This window comes from Oncorhynchus mykiss, chromosome 11 (genome assembly GCF_057628025.1).
Source record: "Oncorhynchus mykiss isolate SJ-2025 chromosome 11, ASM5762802v1, whole genome shotgun sequence".
Taxonomy (NCBI): domain Eukaryota; kingdom Metazoa; phylum Chordata; class Actinopteri; order Salmoniformes; family Salmonidae; genus Oncorhynchus; species Oncorhynchus mykiss.
The window spans coordinates 83,591,938-83,611,631 of record NC_143032.1 but is presented as its reverse complement, the minus strand read 5'-3'; the positions used below and the strand labels follow the sequence as shown (position 1 = coordinate 83,611,631).

The following is a 19,694-nucleotide window of genomic DNA, read 5'->3' as shown; positions in this document are numbered from 1 at the left end:
GTCCTGGTGAGGAGAACTATCCCTCAGTCTGATTCAGTATAAACAGGCCCAGGTCCTGGTGAGGAGAACTATCCCTCAGTCCGATTCAGTATAAACAGGCCCAGGTCCTGGTGAGGAGAATTATCCCTCAGTCTGATTCAGTTTAAACAGGCCCTGGTGAGGAGAACTATCCCTCAGTCTGATTCAGTTTAAACAGGCCCTGGTGAGGAGAACTATCCCTCAGTCTGATTCAGTATAAACAGGCCCAGGTCCTGGTGAGGAGAACTATCTGTAAGTCTGATTCAGTATAAACAGGCCCTGAGGAGGAGAACTATCCCTCAGTCTGATTCAGTTTTAGCAGGCCCAGGTCCTGGTGAGGAGAACTATCCCTCAGTCTGATTCAGTTTTAGCAGGCCCAGGCCCTGGTGAGGAGAACTATCCCTCAGTCTGATTCAGTTTTAGCAGGCCCAGGTCCTGGTGAGGAGAACTATCCCTCAGTCTGATTCAGTATAAACAGGCCCAGGTCCTGGTGAGGAGAACTATCCCTCAGTCTGATTCAGTTTTAGCAGGCCCATGTCCTGGTGAGGAGAACTATCCCTCAGTCTGATTCAGTATAAACAGGCCCAGGTCCTGGTGAGGAGAACTATCCCTCAGTCTGATTCAGTTTAAACAGGCCCAGGCCCTGGTGAGGAGAACTATCCCTCAGTCTGATTCAGTTTAAACAGGCCCTGGTGAGGAGAACTATCCCTCAGTCTGATTCAGTATAAACAGGCCCACGTCCTGGTGAGGAGAACTATCCCTCAGTCTGATTCAGTATAAACAGGCCCAGGCCCTGAGGAGGAGAACTATCTGTCAGGCAAAGAGGTCATGTTGGCGTCGGTTCTGTGACATACAAGAATGGCTCCTGCTATTTGTAACTTATTTTGTAGATGTCTGTTGTAACAGTCAGTAAGACATGGGAGACAGTACTGTAGATGTCTGTTGTAACAGTCAGTAAGCCAAGGAAAACAGCAGATGTCTGTTGTCTGTTGTAACAGTCAGTAAGACATGGGAGACAGTACTGTAGATGTCTGTTGTAACAGTCAGTAAGCCAAGGGAGACATTAGATGCACCTGTGGGAGTGATCGTGGACAGTGAGATCGGAGATCTGCTCCAACTGTCTCACATGCTGACCACACCGCTCACGTCTCTTGCTCATGCTTTGCATAATACACATACATGTTATTCAATCGTTGCACCCACACCGCTCGCGCGCGCCAACGAGCGTCTGCGTTGCCAAGCAATAGAAGTCAGTTCTATTTGTGACGCTGAACGCGATGCAAGTCCTGCCTCTCTCATCTCCTCATTGGTTTATAGAAGCAGGTACCCAACGTGCCATCTCCTCATTGGTTATACCCACGTGGGGGATTGAAAAATGAACCGAGGTCGGTCGGTCGTGGTAATACCATGAAAGTTAGATGCTAATCGCCATATAAAGTCCAAAGAAGAAAATGCCTTGAAAGGAGGAGAGATGACTAGAAACGTTTCGGTTGACCGTTTTATGTGTGGATTAATTGTCGGAGTAGAGGACCTTGTGCATTTCAGGTAAAATAACAACGTAACATTTATATCCCGTGACAAATTACCTAGCAACTGCAAGCTAAATTACCAGCCAGACGCCTCAGGAGAACAGGCCATGAGACGAACTAGCCAGGCACCTCAAAAGAACAGGCCATGAGACGAACCAGCCAGGCACCTCAGGAAAACGGGCCATGAGACGAACTAGCCAGGCACCTCAAGAGAACAGGCCATGAGACGAACTAGCCAGGCACCTCAAGAGAACAGGCCATGAGACGAACCAGCCAGGCACCTCAAGAGAACAGGCCATGAGACGAACTAGCCAGGCACCTCAAGAGAACAGGCCATGAGACGAACTAGCCAGGCACCTCAAGAGAACAGGCCATGAGACGAACTAGCCAGGCACCTCAAAAGAACAGGCCATGAGACGAACCAGCCAGGCACCTCAAGAGAACAGGCCATGAGACGAACCAGCCAGGCACCTCAAGAGAACAGGCCATGAGACGAACCAGCCAGGCACCTCAAAAGAACAGGCCATGAGACGAACCAGCCAGGCACCTCAAGAGAACAGGCCATGAGACGAACCAGCCAGGCACCTCAAGAGAACAGGCCATGAGACTAACCAGCCAGGCACCTCAAGAGAACAGGCCATGAGACGAACCAGCCAGGCACCTCAAGAGAACAGGCCATGAGACGAACCAGCCAGGCACCTCAAAAGAACAGGCCATGAGACGAACCAGCCAGGCACCTCAAGAGAACAGGCCATGAGACGAACTAGCCAGGCACCTCAAGAGAACAGGCCATGAGACGAACCAGCCAGGCACCTCAAGAGAACAGGCCATGAGACGAACCAGCCAGGCACCTCAGGAAAACGGGCCATGAGATGGACAGACAGACGAACAATGACAGATGACACAGGGAACAGCTCGTCCTTGTCCATATCACACAAAAGAAAATGAAATGTATCATACCGTTTATCACACAATGAGATGTGGATGTGCCCATTTGCAGGACTATTTGCTTCACCAGACAAAGATTAAGCCGATAGTCCTGGACTAAACTGCTGACAGCCAGTTGAGAGAATGTTTTTGATTTAGTTGTGTTTGACATGTGCTCTCTGGGATTGTACAGCAGCAGTTTAGCTGTCATGCACTGAATTGTAGTACATGCAATGGGGTTTATTTTCATTAACCCATGAAATGCAATAACACTCTTAGTTGGGAACAAAAAAAACGTTTCTGAACAGAAGAAATCATGATTTATTCCACAGGGGAAAATTGAAATGTAAGATTTGTTTAAATTATTTGTGTATTTTTTCTTTCTTGAAATTTAACATGAAAGAGATCTCATTATGAGATACTTCGTTCTATACAATCACTTCCTGGTGGCTGTTTGGGGTACGTTTGTGTGGCGGCTCAAATTATAACACAAATCAAATCACAGTTGAAAATATACCTTTTGGTATAATTACAAAAATATTCTCAAAAAATATAATCAGAAATTCACGCAATACACAAGTGTAACGGATGTGAAACGGCTAGCTTAGTTAGCGGTGCTGCGGCGCTAAATAGCGTTTCAATCGGTGACGTCACTCGCTCTGAGACCTTGAAGTAGTGGTTCCCCCTTTGCTCTGCAAGGGCCGTGGGTTTTGTGGAGCGATGGGTAACGATGTTTCGTGGGTGACTGTTGTTGATGTGTGCAGAAGGTCCCTGGTTCGCGCCCGGGTATGGGCGAGGGAACGGTAAAAAAGTTATACTGTTACTTACACAAGCACAATTTACATACAACTAGTCTGTAGGACTGACTAAAAAGGATTTTAAGTGCTTGAGGTGATGACGCTGTTTTAACACCAGATGTCAGCATTGTATTGGGAACATCATCGCTATAGGCAACATGTAACAAAACAATACCACACCATACTGGATAGTCAAACCATCCCCATTACACAAACTTAATGTGTGCAGAAGGCTTCCCCTTTGTTATGCTTCCTCAACATGTATCTTAAGTAGTTTTGTGAACCCGGCTAATAAATTTGTAAGATTTATTGTGAAAATAAGTTTGTGTTGTCAAAAGCACATTAGCCAAAAGTAGCTGATTTTGTGTTTTGAAAAGGATATGTGGATGTAATTTAACTCAAACCCTGGTCTTGTAGTCTACTTTATCTCAACAGATTTTAACATAATTTGATTCTGTTATTTTTGGTAAATTAATGCAATTCTGATTTCTTCACCAGCTTGAAAACATCCCACTGGGCACATATGTCAAGTTCAGAAGTTACGATTTATTTGGTTGAGTTTCCAACCAATGTGAATTCAACATCAAATCAACAAAACATTTCACTATGATAATTGGATTTAGGTTAAAAGTTGGGTGAAAAAAAGACAACATCCCTACGTCCAATCAGGTTTCCAACCTTCCAATCAGGTTTCCACGTTGATTCAACGTCATCACTTGTTTGGTTGAAATGACATGACTTGCCCAATGTTATTGAATACTTAAATGTAGGCCTACCTGAATCGAACATATTTACTGCTTACTGTATAGGCAAAGTAAATATGATTTGCTGAAAAATGCATTTCGATGAGTCAATGTCAAGTATTCCAATAATTTAAATACCATAGATGTATTCAAATGACGAAATTAATACATTTTAAACCGTGTGCATAATGATTAAACATATTATTGTCCCTGAGTGAACTAGTCACGTTTTTCTAATTATTTATTTTATATTTTTATTAGTTTAAATGTGATTTTTTTTAAATCTGTAAATTAGTGTTTTGCCTGACAGTCCTAATATTCCGGATGCATGTCAACGCTTGACGCGTGTTTGGAGACGAGGGAGAATAGGCTATATTTCAAGAGGGGGGGTTGCTTTATTGCGTTATTTATCGGTGGTTTTCGGAAAAAGGCGTAGTTATTCGGTAGTTTTCGGGAAAAATCGTTGTTTTTGTCGGTGGTTTTCGGGAAAAAGCGTTGTTTTGTCGGTAGTTTTCGGAAAAAGACTTACTGGCTACAACATAGAGTCGTTACATAATTAGCGTCGTTACGAACATCCCTCGGTGCACTTGTCTTGACAAGCCAGTTGTATAACCAACAGGCTGCAGAAGAGGTTTTCCGTGATCCATGGACGATAGCTGATGTTCTAGCCTAGTCTAGCCTACATAGATAGTATTTAAATGTAATTCTCTCCGTCACACTGAAGACTATTCAGAAACGAGGTTAGTTATATTTACCAGAAACTCAAAACAACTGCCTCATCTAATATTATCATCCCTTCCTGTATGTACTCTGAAATGTATTATTGGTAGGCAGCATGGACAGGTCATTCCAATAGACTAGTTAAAAGATGAACACGTTTATCTGCAGTTGTCGGGAAAAACAATATCCATGGTAACCCAGTCATCTGAAGTTGGGGAATTCCCGGCCCGTAGACTTGATATGCTTTTTGCCTGTTTTATGTAGATTAAGTATTGATAGGTTACATATAGGTTATATTAATATTAGCGTGGCAATTCTGTAACATTATAATTACAGTAGGTGTTATTACTATTATAATTAAACCTGTTGGTGTTAGTAGTGCTAGTTTCAGTAGGCCTAGTATAAATCGTTTATGGTTGCCATAATAGCGGTCTATACTTTTATTTTGCCATCAAAGTAGGGATGAAATTGAATATATTTAATTAATTGAGGTCACACTGAAATAAACCAGGTCATATACATTAACAGCTGGTAGATGCTGGTCCTGCTAGTCTTCTTATTATTGCTCTGTGTCTTGTTGCTCCTCTATTGTTTAAAAAAAAAATATATATATATATATTGACTTAGAACACGAAAAAAAGCAAGTAATCTGCCATCAAGTGTACTTTTATGACACTATTTTTGGTCAGACAGAGAAAATTGCGACTATAGATGTCACCTGATTAGGAATGAAATTTTTCAAAAAAAATGTGGCGGGGGGGGGGGGGGACATCCCTCTCTCCCTCTCCCCTCCCCCACGGACCAGAAGACCGCCTACCACAGATAGACGACCCGAGACCCCTTATAGATTTAAAAAGAGACGCTGCATTCTCAGACTGACATTCATTCAGCACTCACAGCCACCTTTTAAACAGATTTACTCTGTTCGCTTCGCTGCTAGTGTCAATACCCGATACCTTGTTCACTTCACTTCGTCTCCAGCACCATGCTCAGGATGCTACAGAAACTCCGTCTCCAGCCAGGGATGATTATATTATTGATATGGCTCTGTCATTTCATGGAAGATCAAAAAGTACAAGGTACATTATTATTATATTTTCCAAATCTTTTCGACCCCCCCTCCACCCCCCTCAACAACAAAAAAACTTTTACTGCAAAGTGTATCCTATTCTGTCTGCGTCTTGATGTGAATTGTAACGGTGTCAGAATTTCCAGTGTTGCAAATGTTTCAAAGAGAGTTCTACATTCTTTCCATTTGGTTTGAAATTGCTCACGATCAGATTGACTGTACTAAACAGGTGCCATTCGGGTCGTTTCAACGAGATGTTATTGCACGTTTTTTTTCTAGCCCACACGATCAAGGCACATGGAATGGCATTTTTAGATGGATTTCTTTCCCACTTGCTCTCCAAGTCTGTAATACTTGGACATTTTTGTTAGTTTCACGGATTGCCATATCACCAGTCCGCTACGGTCAATATGATGGGACGCAGCAGTGTGGTGTGGCTGTATACACAGTTAACTCAAACTGAGATAGAGTTGGAGACGGTGCATGGCAGAGAAAAATGCTTGAAATTTGTGAGCACATATTATTTGACCCATAGAATGTTGTTTATGTGCGTTGCAACCAACCCATTTCCGATCTATTTGTCATATGGAGATCGGTACTACCTTTATTATTGTTACATTGATAATGATTTTAATACAGTTTGCTGATAATGATGCTCAGAAATTACATAATGACAGAAAATGTCCCTTAATTTTCTGCCGCTGAAATTAACGTCAACAATATAAACCGTTTTAAATGCACCCTTAAACAAAAAAAAGTTACAAATTAGTCGTATTGGTTGGTGTCCATATGTGTATTTGGGCAACGTGTTGTTTTGGTAGCTATTCGTAAAATGCTGCTATGACAGGTCTCGGTGTGATCTGCGTCCACGGATGCGAATTGCTCAAATATATTTGGAACAGATTTTACACTACCATGCGTATAGTTCGAGCGTCAAAATTCATGAATGTCAAGAATAGCCTACAGTTGTTGTTCTGGACTGTTATAATCGGACACAGAATGGATTGGCAATATAACTAGATTGCTCCACTGTCTGCATTTTGAACATGGATAACGCAGTACTTTGTATACAGTTTTATCACACGGGCTCTCAGTATTGAACATTGGTGACGGGATAACCAAATATTTTCATTACGATGGAAAAAAAAAGAAGAAAAAACCAGACACAACACTTGTCTGGGTCAGTAACTCAGCGCTTTGGCTTCAGACTTTAATACGACTGGGACGTTTTCATGTTTGTTTCCAGCTGGCAACTGCTGGTTACAGCAAGGGAAGAACGGGAGGTGTCAGGTGCTCTACGTGCCGGGGATGAGCCGAGAGGAGTGTTGTCGAAGCGGGAGGCTGGGGACGTCATGGACCGAGGAGGATGTACCCAACAGCACCTTGTTCCGGTGGATGATCTTTAACGGCGGTGCTCCTAACTGCATACCTTGCAAAGGTTCAAGTTTTATTAGTCGTATGTATGGGATACACGTGTTATACAGTATACACCGTCTAACAAAATGTATGTATGGGATACACGTGTTATGCAGTATACACCGTCTAACAAAATGCTTTCTTTCAGGTTCCTTTTCCACAATGCAACAACAATAAGAACTAATACAATGAACTAATATAATTTAAGAATAGGGAACATAAAGTACATGTCTCATAAAATATAATACACATTTTAGCATTAGTATAATACACGAAGGCACAATTTATAGTCCAATATTTACACGTGTTTTGGGGAAGGGGGATTGGCGGAAATTGTTTAAATGGAGGTGTATTTAGAAATCATAGAGTCTGGTAGCAACAGTTGTGACTTGTGTATAAAACAATGTTACAACTTCATTTATATTTAAGTGAAAACTCAATTAGAATAATTTGTCGACACGTTTAAAGTTTATTGACCTCGTTGCGTCTAAACATTGTCTATTCTCCATAATTGTGTTTCATATCATTTAATAAACTTGATATATTGATATCTCTTCTAACTCCAGAAACGTGTGACAACGTGGACTGTGGACCCGGAAAGAGCTGCAAGATGAACCGGAGAAGTAAGCCGCGCTGCGTCTGCGCGCCAGACTGCTCCGACGTCACTTGGAAAGGACCTGTCTGCGGGTCGGATGGAAAGACATACAAAGACGAGTGCGCGTTGCTCAAGTCCAAATGTAAAGTCCATCTGGACCTGGATGTGCAGTACCAGGGCAAATGCAAAAGTAAGTTCACCGGGCAGGCAGACCCAATGCATTAAAATAATAATAATAATAACATCAGCTACTTATTCATATCCAATTCTTTGGAAACTTTTCCCATTATAATTGGTCTTTTGACCAATCACATCAGATCTAATTGGTCAAAAGACCAATTAGTGAAACAAAGATCAGAATTGGGCAGCCTGTCTAAAGGCAGCCAATGGGGATGCCTGTCTAAAGGCAACCAATGGGATTCAGTCTGATTGCATTTTATTGGATCACAGTGAGTAATGGTCGATTCACAGGTGTTTAATTAAGGGACATCTGGTTGGCTTGTTACTCTGCTGATATGAATCGCCATGTTAATTTGACTCCCTTTCGTTCTGACAGAGACCTGCCGTGACGTCTTGTGCCCGGGAAGCTCCACGTGCGTCGTGGACCAGACAAATAACGCGTACTGTGTGACCTGTAATCGGATCTGCCCTGAACAGACGTCACCGCAGCAGTTCCTGTGTGGCAACGACGGGATCATCTACACCAGCGCGTGCCATCTGAGGAGGGCGACATGTCTCCTGGGAACATCCATAGGAGTAGCATACCAGGGGAAATGCATCAGTAAGTAGTGTCTCCTGGGAACATCCATAGGAGTAGCATACCAGGGGAAATGCATCAGTAAGTAGTGTCTCCTGGGAACGTGCATAGGAGTAGCATACCAAGGGGAAATGCATCAGTAAGTAGTGTCTCCTGGGAACATGCATAGGAGTAGCATACCAGGGGAAATGCATCAGTCAGTAGTGTCTCCTGGGAACATCCATAGGAGTAGCACATCAAGGGGAAATGCATCAGTCAGTAGTGTCTCCTGGGAGCATCCATAGGAGTAGCATACCAGGGGAAATGCATCAGTAAGTAGTGTCTCCTGGGAGCATCCATAGGAGTAGCATACCAGGGGAAATGCATCAGTAAGTAGTGTCTCCTGGGAGCATCCATAGGAGTAGCATACCAGGGGAAATGCATCAGTAAGTAGTGTCTCCTGGGAGCATCCATAGGAGTAGCATACCAGGGGAAATGCATCAGTCAGTAGTGTCTCCTGGGAGCATCCATAGGAGTAGCATACCAGGGGAAATGTATCAGTCAGTAGTGTCTCCTGGGAGCATCCATAGGAGTAGCATACCAGGGGAAATGCATCAGTCAGTAGTGTCTCCTGGGAACATGCATAGGAGTAGCATACCAGGGGAAATGCATCAGTCAGTAGTGTCTCCTGGGAGCATCCATAGGAGTAGCATACCAGGGGAAATGCATCAGTAAGTAGTGTCTCCTGGGAACATCCATAGGAGTAGCATACCAGGGGAAATGCATCAGTAAGTAGTGTCTCCTGGGAACATGCATAGGAGTAGCATACCAAGGGGAAATGCATCAGTAAGTAGTGTCTCCTGGGAACATCCATAGGAGTAGCATACCAGGGGAAATGCATCAGTAAGTAGTGTCTCCTGGGAACATGCATAGGAGTAGCATACCAAGGGGAAATGCATCAGTAAGTAGTGTCTCCTGGGAACATCCATAGGAGTAGCATACCAAGGGGAAATGCATTAGTCAGTAGTGTCTCCTGGGAACATGCATAGGAGTAGCGCACCAAGGGGAAATGCATTAGTCAGTAGTGTCTCCTGGGAACATGCATAGGAGTAGCGCACCAAGGGGAAATGCATCAGTCAGTAGTGTCTCCTGGGAATACGCATAGGAGTAGCATACCAGGGGAAATGCATCAGTCAGTAGTGTCTCCTGGGAATACGCATAGGAGTAGCGCACCAAGGGGAAATGCATCAGTCAGTAGTGTCTCCTGGGAATACGCATAGGAGTAGCATCAGTCAGTAGGCCTAAGCTTTTGAAGCAACAGTATATACAGTAATTCAGCTTAGTCAGCCTGTCCCCCCCCAAAAAAACTTTAGCCCCTAACCTCTAGACACGTAACCATATGGTTTACACATGTCCAATTCTTTAAGGCTGCATTTACACAGGCAGTCAAATTCAGATATTTCACCACTAATTGGTCTTTTGACTGATCAGATCAGATCTTTTTGCCAATAATTGGGCAAAATATCAGAATTGGGCTGCCTGTGTAAATGCAGCATAAGAGATCCACACGTTTCTAACGGAAGGGGCTAGGGGTTATTTCTGGACATGGCCTACGTACTGTGGTCCCTCTTGGGACACTCAAATCCGTCCCAACTCACACTGTACACCAGGGGTTGGAACCGGTTCAGGGAACAGAACCAAATATGTTTTTTTTTTTAAATAGAACAGGTCTCGTTCCAGTTCCAACACTTACCTCTTATCATTTAAAAAACCCGTTGATGACTAAACTCAAGAAAAGTTGTGCTCTTTGTATTTAAGCAATATGATTGGCTGTTCATCCACTACGGCTCTAACGAATCACAACTTCTCGAGCGGTACAGAAGTTGATAGCTACGTTCACACAGCACACGCGAGCTGTCCAGAGCTGAAAGAAGCGTCCACCTATCTACTCGCGGAGCTTACTCATTTTAGGGAAAGAGATTTACAAAAGTAAACCAATAAGTGAACAGAGTAGCAATACGCTGGCTACTGTTGCTAGTCTGCTAATTGAAAGCTACAAAATACTCTTTATCATTAGTCTTGACTAACTTACTGTAGCCAGGTCCATATCGCTTTTGGAATGCAATTGTCTTATAAAGGGGCAGGGTCCTATTTTACAACGTTAAAATGAGTTACATTGCTAAATTATATTATATTATTTTTAATACACATCATAATAACCAAATGTAGCTTATTCATAGCTGAATACAGAAAGAAAGCCTGTCTCTACCTATAGTCTCTGCATGACCCCAATGCATTTAAAAACAGCACCATGTCTGACATCAAGACCCTGTCATGGCCCAGAGTTTTACCTGACCAGATCATGAGATCAGAAAAAAACTCCAGGCCCCAGAAAATACATAAACCAACTTTTGAACCAGTTGTACCACCACTCCCCCCACTCCCCAGGGCTTCAATCCTCCTCCTGCATCCTCTCTCTCGCTATCTCCCAACCTGTTGTACCACCACTCCCCCCTCTCCCCAGGGCTTCAAGCCTCCTCCTGCACCCTCTCTCTCTCTATCTCCCAACCTGTTGTACCACCACTCCCCCCACTCCCCAGGGCTTCAATCCTCCTCCTGCATCCTCTCTCTCTCTATCTCCCAACCTGTTGTACCACCACTCCCCCCTCTCCCCAGGGCTTCAAGCCTCCTCCTGCACCCTCTCTCTCTATCTCCCAACCTGTTGTACCACCACTCCCCCCACTCCCCAGGGCTTCAATCCTCCTCCTGCATCCTCTCTCTCGCTATCTCCCAACCTGTTGTACCACCACTCCCCCCACTCCCCAGGGCTTCAATCCTCCTCCTGCATCCTCTCTCTCACTATCTCCCAACCTGTTGTACCACCACTCCCCAGGGCTTCAATCCTCCTCCTGCATCCTCTCTCTCGCTATCTCCCAACCAGTTGTACCACCACTCCCCCCACTCCCCAGGGCTTCAAGCCACCTCCTGCATCCTCTCTCTCGCTATCTCCCAACCCTTAACATTTCTGTCGCATCTCGCGCCGTACACTTGTCCATCACACAATGTCAACAACTAGCTTGCCCGCTCTGGAGCTAAATGTAAAATAAAAAAATATATATCACAGGTTAAAAAAAAGGAACTGAAAGGTACGATTGAATCCGGTACTTTTATTTTGTTCTCACCAGAATTGTATTATGCTGGTCGGAACAGTGGAACAGAATGGGGAAGAAAATAGTGGTTCTGTTCCGAAGGAAATAATTGGAAAATGATTTCAGTTCTTAACCATGCTGTACAGTACTTACAATATAGTCTGAATGTAGGCTTTACCATAGAAATGTAATCTATAGAAGGGATTTAGAGCCCCTAACCCTGGCAATCTGACTGGTAAACTCATCGGTATTCATTCTAAACATTCTATTTCTATGGCCTGATTCTCTTTGCCAACATTCCACATAAATGGAGGTTCTCCAAGCAGAGCCATTGAAGCTGTGGATGTTCAGTGTACCTGGGACTACTTTGTACTTGTTACTGTTTAGAATATGATGGACGTCTGATTGTTTCCTGAAGTTGGCAACATTACCCGCAACACAGCTGAGGACGTTTTTCCTCCCCACTACAATGATACTTGACCAAACGTGACCTAACATAGGACATGACTCACTACGACCCACTACGGTTACATGGTTATATTACTCAATACGATCCACTACGGTTACATGGTTATATGACTCACCACGACCCACTATGGTTACATGGAGATATGACTCACCACGACCCACTACGGTTACATTGTTATATGACTCAATACGACCCACTACGATCCACTACGGTTACACGGTGATATGACTCACCACGACCCACTACGGTTACATGGTTATATGACTCAACACGACCCACTATGGTTACATGGTGATATGACTCACCACGACCCACTACGGTTACATTGTTATATGACTCAATACGACCCACTACGATCCACTACGGTTACACGGTGATATGACTCACCACGACCCACTACGGTTACATGGTGATATGACTCACCACGACCCACTACGGTTACATGGTTATATGACTCAATACGATCCACAACGGTTACATGGTGATATGACTCACCACGACCCACTACGGTTACATGGTTATATGACTCACGACGACCCACTACGATCCATTACGGTTACATGGTGATATGACTCACCACGACCCACTACGGTTACATGGTGATATGACTCACCACAACCCACTACGGTTACATGGTTATATGACTCAATACGACCCACTACGGTTACATGGTGATATGACTCACCACGACCCACTACGGTTACATGGTGAAATGATTCACCACGACCCACTACGGTTACATTGTTATATGACTCACGACGACCCACTACGATCCACTACGGTTACATGGTGATATGACTCACCACGACCCACTACGGTTACATGGTGATATGACTCACCACGACCCACTACGGTTACATGGTTATATGACTCAATACGACCCACTACGGTTACATGGTGATATGACTCACCACGACCCACTACGGTTACATGGTGATATGCCAAGCAGCACCAACGAGGCGTCAGTCTGATAAGTTCCGTCTTTCTTCTCCTCTCCTCTCTCTGGCTCCAGAGGCCAAGTCGTGCGAGGACATCCAATGCAGTGTGGGAAAGAAGTGTCTGTGGGACGCCAGGATGAGCCGAGGCCGCTGCTCCCTCTGTGAGGAGGCGTGTCCAGAGAGCCGGATGGACGAGGCGGTGTGCGCCAGCGACAACACCACCTACCCCTCAGAGTGTGTTATGAAGCAGACTGCCTGCTCTCTGGGAACGCTCCTGGAGGTTAAGCATTCAGGATCTTGCAACTGTAAGTAATCACCACAGCAAAAGACAATTCCATGATCTTTCCCAACAATAATCCCTCCCTCGTCTCGTCTTGAGCCCCCGCCCCTGCAAACTCCTACACCGCCCCCCGCCCACCTCCCCCACCCACCCGGCACAGCTCAGCACAGCTTAACGCATCTGAAAGGACTTGAGAATGGGAGAACTTGCATGATGTTGTCTGTGTTGCTGGCTTCTCTAACAAAAAATAACCAAAAAATCTGCAAAAACAAACGTAAAAGTTTTTAAAAAATATATATCTACAGTGGGGAGAACAAGTATTTTATACACTGCCGATTTTGCAGGTTTTCCTACTTACAAAGCATGTAGAGGTCTGTAATTGTTTATCATAGGGTACACTATGGTACACATAGGTACACAAAAATTCAGAAAATCACATTGTATGATTTTTAAGTAATTAATTTGCATTTTATTGCATGACATAAGTATTTGATACATCAGAAAAGCATAACTTAATATTAGGTACAGAAACCTTTGTTTGCAATTACAGAGATCATACGTTTCCTGTAGTTCTTGACCAGGTTTACACATATTGCAGCAGGGATTTTGGCCCACTCCTCCATACAGACCTTCTCTAGATCCTTCAGGTTTCGGGGCTGTCGCTGGGCAATACGGACTTTCAGCTCCCTCCAAAGATTTTCTATTGGGTTCAGGTCTGGAGACCGGTTAGGCCACTCCAGGACCTTGAGATGCTTCTTACGGAGCCCTTCCTTAGTTTTGTTTTAGATTCCGTCTCTCACAGTTGAAGTGTACTTATGCTAAAAAATTACAGACCACTACATGCTTTGTAAGTAGAAAAACCTGCAAAATCGGCAGTGCATCAAATACTTGTTCTCTCCACTGTATATATCAACAGGTTAAGGACAGTTCAAAAGAGAACTACTCTTTTTTGGGGGGAGAGGTCGAGATGCTAACTCCATGAAAATAACAAGAGACTAACTTTTACAATTAGAACAGTGAAATGTTCAGTATTTAACATCGAGTTTGTGGTCATAATCTCACTTCCGTGCAGTTTTTAATTTATTTTTATTGTCATAGTTTTAATTGTATTTTTCATCTAGACAGACAGATAATGGTAATATCTTTACAGCTTCGACATTCCATGGTCACATTGCTAATTTTATGTTAATAATGCATTATTTTTTTTATTTTGGGGTGTAATCAATCAATTCAAAATAGACTATGTCTGTAATGGTACACACCGCTCTGCTAACATGTAATATAGAGTCAGAATGACAACACACACCACTCTGCTAACATGTAATATAGAGTCAGAATGAAAACACACACCACTCTGCTAACATGTAATATAGAGTCAGAATGACAACACACACCACTCTGCTAACATGTAATATAGAGTCAGAATGAAAACACACACCACTCTGCTAACATGTAATATAGAGTCAGAATGAAAACACACACCGCTCTGCTAACATGTAATATAGAGTCAGAATGACAACACACACCGCTCTGCTAACATGTAATATAGAGTCAGAATGAAAACACACACCGCTCTGCTAACATGTAATATAGAGTCAGAATGACAACACACACCGCTCTGCTAACATGTAATATAGAGTCAGAATGACAACACACACCGCTCTGCTAACATGTAATATAGAGTCAGAATGACAACACACACCGCTCTGCTAACATGTAATATAGAGTCAGAATGACAACACACACCGCTCTGCTAACATGTAATATAGAGTCAGAATGAAAACACACACCGCTCTGCTAACATGTAATATAGAGTCAGAATGACAACACACACCGCTCTGCTAACATGTAATATAGAGTCAGAATGAAAATACACACCGCTCTGCTATAACATGTAATATAGAGTCAGAATGAAAATACACACCGCTCTGCTAACATGTAATATAGAGTCAGAATGAAAATACACACCGCTCTGCTATAACATGTAATATAGAGTCAGAATGACAACACACACCACTCTGCTAACATGTAATATAGAGTCAGAGTGGACATCTTCCACTAAATTACATGATTATATATGATGTTCGACTGACTACATTTCTTCCACTAAACTACATGATTATATGATGTTCGACTGACTACATTTCCTCCACTACACTACATGATTATATGATGTTCGACTGACTACTTTAATGTAAATGTGCCTTATTAAGGTACGTGTAGATTACAACTTCTTTTAAAGGACCTTTGCCATGATCACCTCATGAAAGAAGCATTTACCCTATAAGCAGAAGTAGCAGCTTGCAGAAAAAATGTTATCTTATTTCTCCTCAGTCACTTTCTTCTTGTAGAAAATTAACACGTGTTCTATCCATCTATCTGTACTGACTGCTGTGTGTGTTGAATGTATTGAATGTTGTCTATCAGAATATATGTATATATATAAAAACAAATCCCTTTTGGATTTGATGAGGTACTGCTCGTTTTGAATTGTTGTCTCTCTTGCCTTTTACATTTTCCAAAAATCAAAGCTCTGTGGTTGGCCTGGCTCATGTCCTGCTCGATAGGGGTTTCATAGGTCAAACTGCTGTGACCCCAGAGAAACACTCCGCCCAATGGCAGCCACTGTACTGTGTCTGAGACAAAAGGAGACTTTAAAAAAAAAAAAAGAAGAGAAAGCCATTGAATACCTCATACCCCTCGCCCCCCCCCCCCCCCCCCCCCCCCTCCTCCTCCCTGCCAAGTCCCGTCTCTTCCCTGAAACATGCCAACACCACCACGCTTTCCTGTGGCTTTGTGCCGGGAGTGGGGGGCGGGGCTTTTGAGAACCTTCACTGAATATTTTTCTGCTGCGTTGCTGTTGTGCTCTTTATTCATACACCAGCTATCATATATTCTCCCATCTAGCCATAACAGAAGACCGCGAGGAAGAGGAGGAGGAGCAAGAAGATCAGGACTACATGGTTCACATCCATCTGTCCCCCTTATTGGATGGATAGACTGTCTATCATATCCACCTGACCTCCTTATTGGATGGATAGGCTGTCTATCATATCCGCATGCTCTCATTATTGGTTGGATAAGCTGTCTATCATATCCACATGCTCTCCTTATTGGTTGGATAATCTGTCTATCATATCCACATGCTCTCCTTATTGGTTGGATAAGCTGTCTATCATATCCACATGCTCTCCTTATTGGTTGGATAATCTGTCTATCATATCCACATGCTCTCCTTATTGGTTGGATAGGCTGTCTATCTACCTGCCTGGTCTCCACGAAGGGAACAGTCCTAGGGCCAGGTCTCATGTTGTCCATACTGTACAGTACATATGTATATGCTTATTTATACATATTGTTCAGTTCTGCTAGATGTTTTATTTATACTGTGTTTTGTGTTATTTTTAAAAAATAATTTATACATTTACAATGTTCAGGATTACTATGTACCATGTTATTGTTACCACTTGTTTCTATTGGTTTTGTTGTCCTGTTTATTTTTTTCCTTCCTTCCTTCATTTTTTATTTTTTATATATAATGAAGAAAGATATATTTCTCCAAAGAGAAGCAGTGTTATTTATTGAGTGAAGTTTCCGTCTCCATTCTGTAAGCTGTAGTGGACTCTCATGATTCCCTGTGCTGTACTAACCTACCTATGTCCGCACTGTTAGATATCTCTATCACAGATGTTTATCATTCACACATCAATGCATGCTTTAGCCTACTGTGTGTTTATTTATGGGGAGGAATCTTATCTGTCAATCATTTTATGTACAGAAATGTTTCTGCTTTTTTTGTTTTTTGTCTAACCCATTATTATAACTTGCTAAAGGGACAGTTGTTGGGGGTCAAATCTATTTTAATTCCACGCGTTTTCAGGAAGTAAACCCAATTAAAAAATGTTCCTCATTGAAGAGAATGGAATTGAAATGGAATTGAATTCCCACTTGGTTATGAATGCAGCCTTATTTACTCCCTACCCTACAATGTGTTTCCCCAATGGAGATGTCTGTCTAACCCAGGGGGGGGGGGGGGGGGGCGGCAACATTTGATTTTTGTCACAAGATGTGCCATGAACATTTGTGTGCTGCCAACGTTGTGCTCCATGTAGCTCTTGCAGAGCTCACCTGACTAAAATGCTATACACATACACTGTAGTAAACCTCATCACTTTGCTTTTCTCATACTGCCGTTGTTTTTCTCAGAACACATTTTCATTTTTAACAAATCACAAGAGAAATACAAAATTCTGTTATAAGTATATAGTTCTTTTTTTTAAATGTAAATGTCATATGTACATACAGAAAGTCTGATGGTATTTGTACAGATATGAAGAGTAAAACAATAAAAAACGTTTTTTTTTTCCTTACATGTTTGTTGTTTCTGACTCGTAAAGGAGACTGAAATCTCACTGTCTTTGATATACAAAACGTATTAGATATTTTAAAAATCACTGACACCAAAACACCAAAAAAGTATTTCACCAAAGAATTCAACACTGTGATATGCAATATAAATTGATCCATATCTTGGGCCCTTAAGAAATTACATTAACTACAAGCCCTATGAAATGTGTCTCCATAGATGTATTGAGTAACAATAATGCTGTTTAAGGCAGAATGATCTCAAGTAGGAGTGCTGATCTGAGATCAGTCTATAATGTTAAATCATAACTAATACGATCATATGGACTGATCCTAGATCAGCACTCCTACCTAATCTGATACATGTGCCTAGATCAAACTTACTATGAGATGCTTTGTTGTTTATATTATACTAAGAGGTGTGTCTGTAAGAGGTTGGTCCTAGCTAGCAAATTCATGGGATTAGTCCTAGCTAGCAAATTCATGGGATTAGTCCTAGCTAGCAAATTCATGGGGTTGGTCCTAGCTAGCAAATTCATGGGGTTGGTCCTAGCTAGCAAATTCATGGGGTTGGTCCTAGCTAGCAAATTCATGGGGTTGGTCCTAGCTAGCAAATTCATGGGGTTGATCCTAGCCAGCTGAATCATGGGGTTTGTCCTAGCCAGCTGAATCATGGGGTTGGTCCTAGCCAGCTGAATCATGGCGTTTGTCCTAGCCAGCTGAATCATGGGGTTTGTCCTAGCCAGCTGAATCATGGGGTTTGTCCTAGCCAGCTGAATCATGGCGTTTGTCCTAGCCAGCTGAATCATGGGGTTTGTCCTAGCCAGCTGAATCATGGGGTTTGTCCTAGCCAGCTGAATCATGGGGTTTGTCCTAGCCAGCTGAATCATGGGGTTTGTCCTAGCCAGCTGAATCATGGGGTTTGTCCTAGCCAGCTGAATCATGGCGTTTGTCCTAGCCAGCTGAATCATGGGGTTTGTCCTAGCCAGCTGAATCATGGGGTTTGTCCTAGCCAGCTGAATCATGGGGTTTGTCCTAGCCAGCTGAATCATGGGGTTTGTCCTAGCCAGCTGAATCATGGCGTTTGTCCTAGCCAGCTGAATCATGGGGTTTGTCCTAGCCAGCTGAATCATGGGGTTGGTCCTAGCCAGCTGAATCATGGGGTTTGTCCTAGCCAGCTGAATGATGGGGTTGGTCCTAGCCAGCTGAATCATGGGGTTTGTCCTAGCCAGCTGAATGATGGGGTTGATCCTAGCCAGCTGAATCATGGGGTTTGTCCTAGCCAGCTGAATGATGGGGTTTGTCCTAGCCAGCTGAATCATGGGGTTTGTCCTAGCCAGCTGAATCATGGGGTTTGTCCTAGTCATCCCAACCGTGAAGCACGGCGGTGGCAGCATCATGTTGTGGGGGTGCTTTGCTGCAGGAGGGACTGGTGCACTTCACAAAATAGATGGCATCATGAGGCGGGAAAATTATTTGGATATATTGAAGCAACATGTCAAGACATCGTTCAGGAAGTTAAAGCTTGGTCGCAAATGGGTTTTCCAAATGGACAATGACCCGAAGCGTACTTTCAAAGTTGTGGCAAAATGGCTTAAGGACAACAAAGTCAAGGTATTGGAGTGGCCATCACAAAGCCCTGACCTCAATCCTATAAAACATTTGTGGGCAGAACTGAAAAAGCATGTGCGAGCAAGGAGGCCTACAAACCTGACTCAGTTACACCAGCTCTGTCAGGAGGAATGGGACAAAATTCACTCAACTTATTGTGGGAAGCTTGTGGAAGGCTATCCCAAACGTTTGACTCAAGTCACACAATTTAAAGACAACGCTACCAAATACTAATTGAGAGTATGTAAACTTCTGACCCACTGGGAATGTGATGAAAGAAATAAAAGCTGAAATAAATCATTCTCTCAACTATTATTCTGACATTTCACATT

General features: G+C 43.0%; 1 protein-coding gene across 3 annotated transcripts; it reads left to right on the top strand.

The window, feature by feature from the left end:
- Window positions 1-5,521: 5,521 nt before the first annotated feature.
- On the top strand, window positions 5,522-17,751 carry fsta (follistatin a). Of its 3 annotated transcripts, none has more exons than XM_036934621.2 (6): window positions 5,522-5,813; window positions 7,050-7,241; window positions 7,786-8,004; window positions 8,371-8,595; window positions 13,181-13,411; window positions 16,294-17,751. In XM_036934621.2, the coding sequence occupies exons 1-6, from the start codon at window positions 5,720-5,722 to the stop codon at window positions 16,383-16,385; spliced, it is 1,053 nt and encodes a 350-aa protein (XP_036790516.2). In that variant the 5' UTR covers window positions 5,522-5,719; the 3' UTR covers window positions 16,386-17,751.
- The last annotated feature ends 1,943 nt before the right edge of the window (window positions 17,752-19,694 follow it).

Bases quoted from the DNA above. Each gene is read 5' to 3' on its own strand.
- fsta (XM_090189022.1), top strand. From the start codon at position 5,720: ATGCTCAGGATGCTACAGAAACTCCGTCTCCAGCCAGGGATGATTATA. The intron at 8,005-8,370 runs GTAAGTTCACCG...TCGTTCTGACAG, and splicing joins GTACCAGGGCAAATGCAAAA to AGACCTGCCGTGACGTCTTG. The intron at 13,412-16,293 runs GTAAGTAATCAC...TCTCCCATCTAG, and splicing joins GCATTCAGGATCTTGCAACT to CCATAACAGAAGACCGCGAG.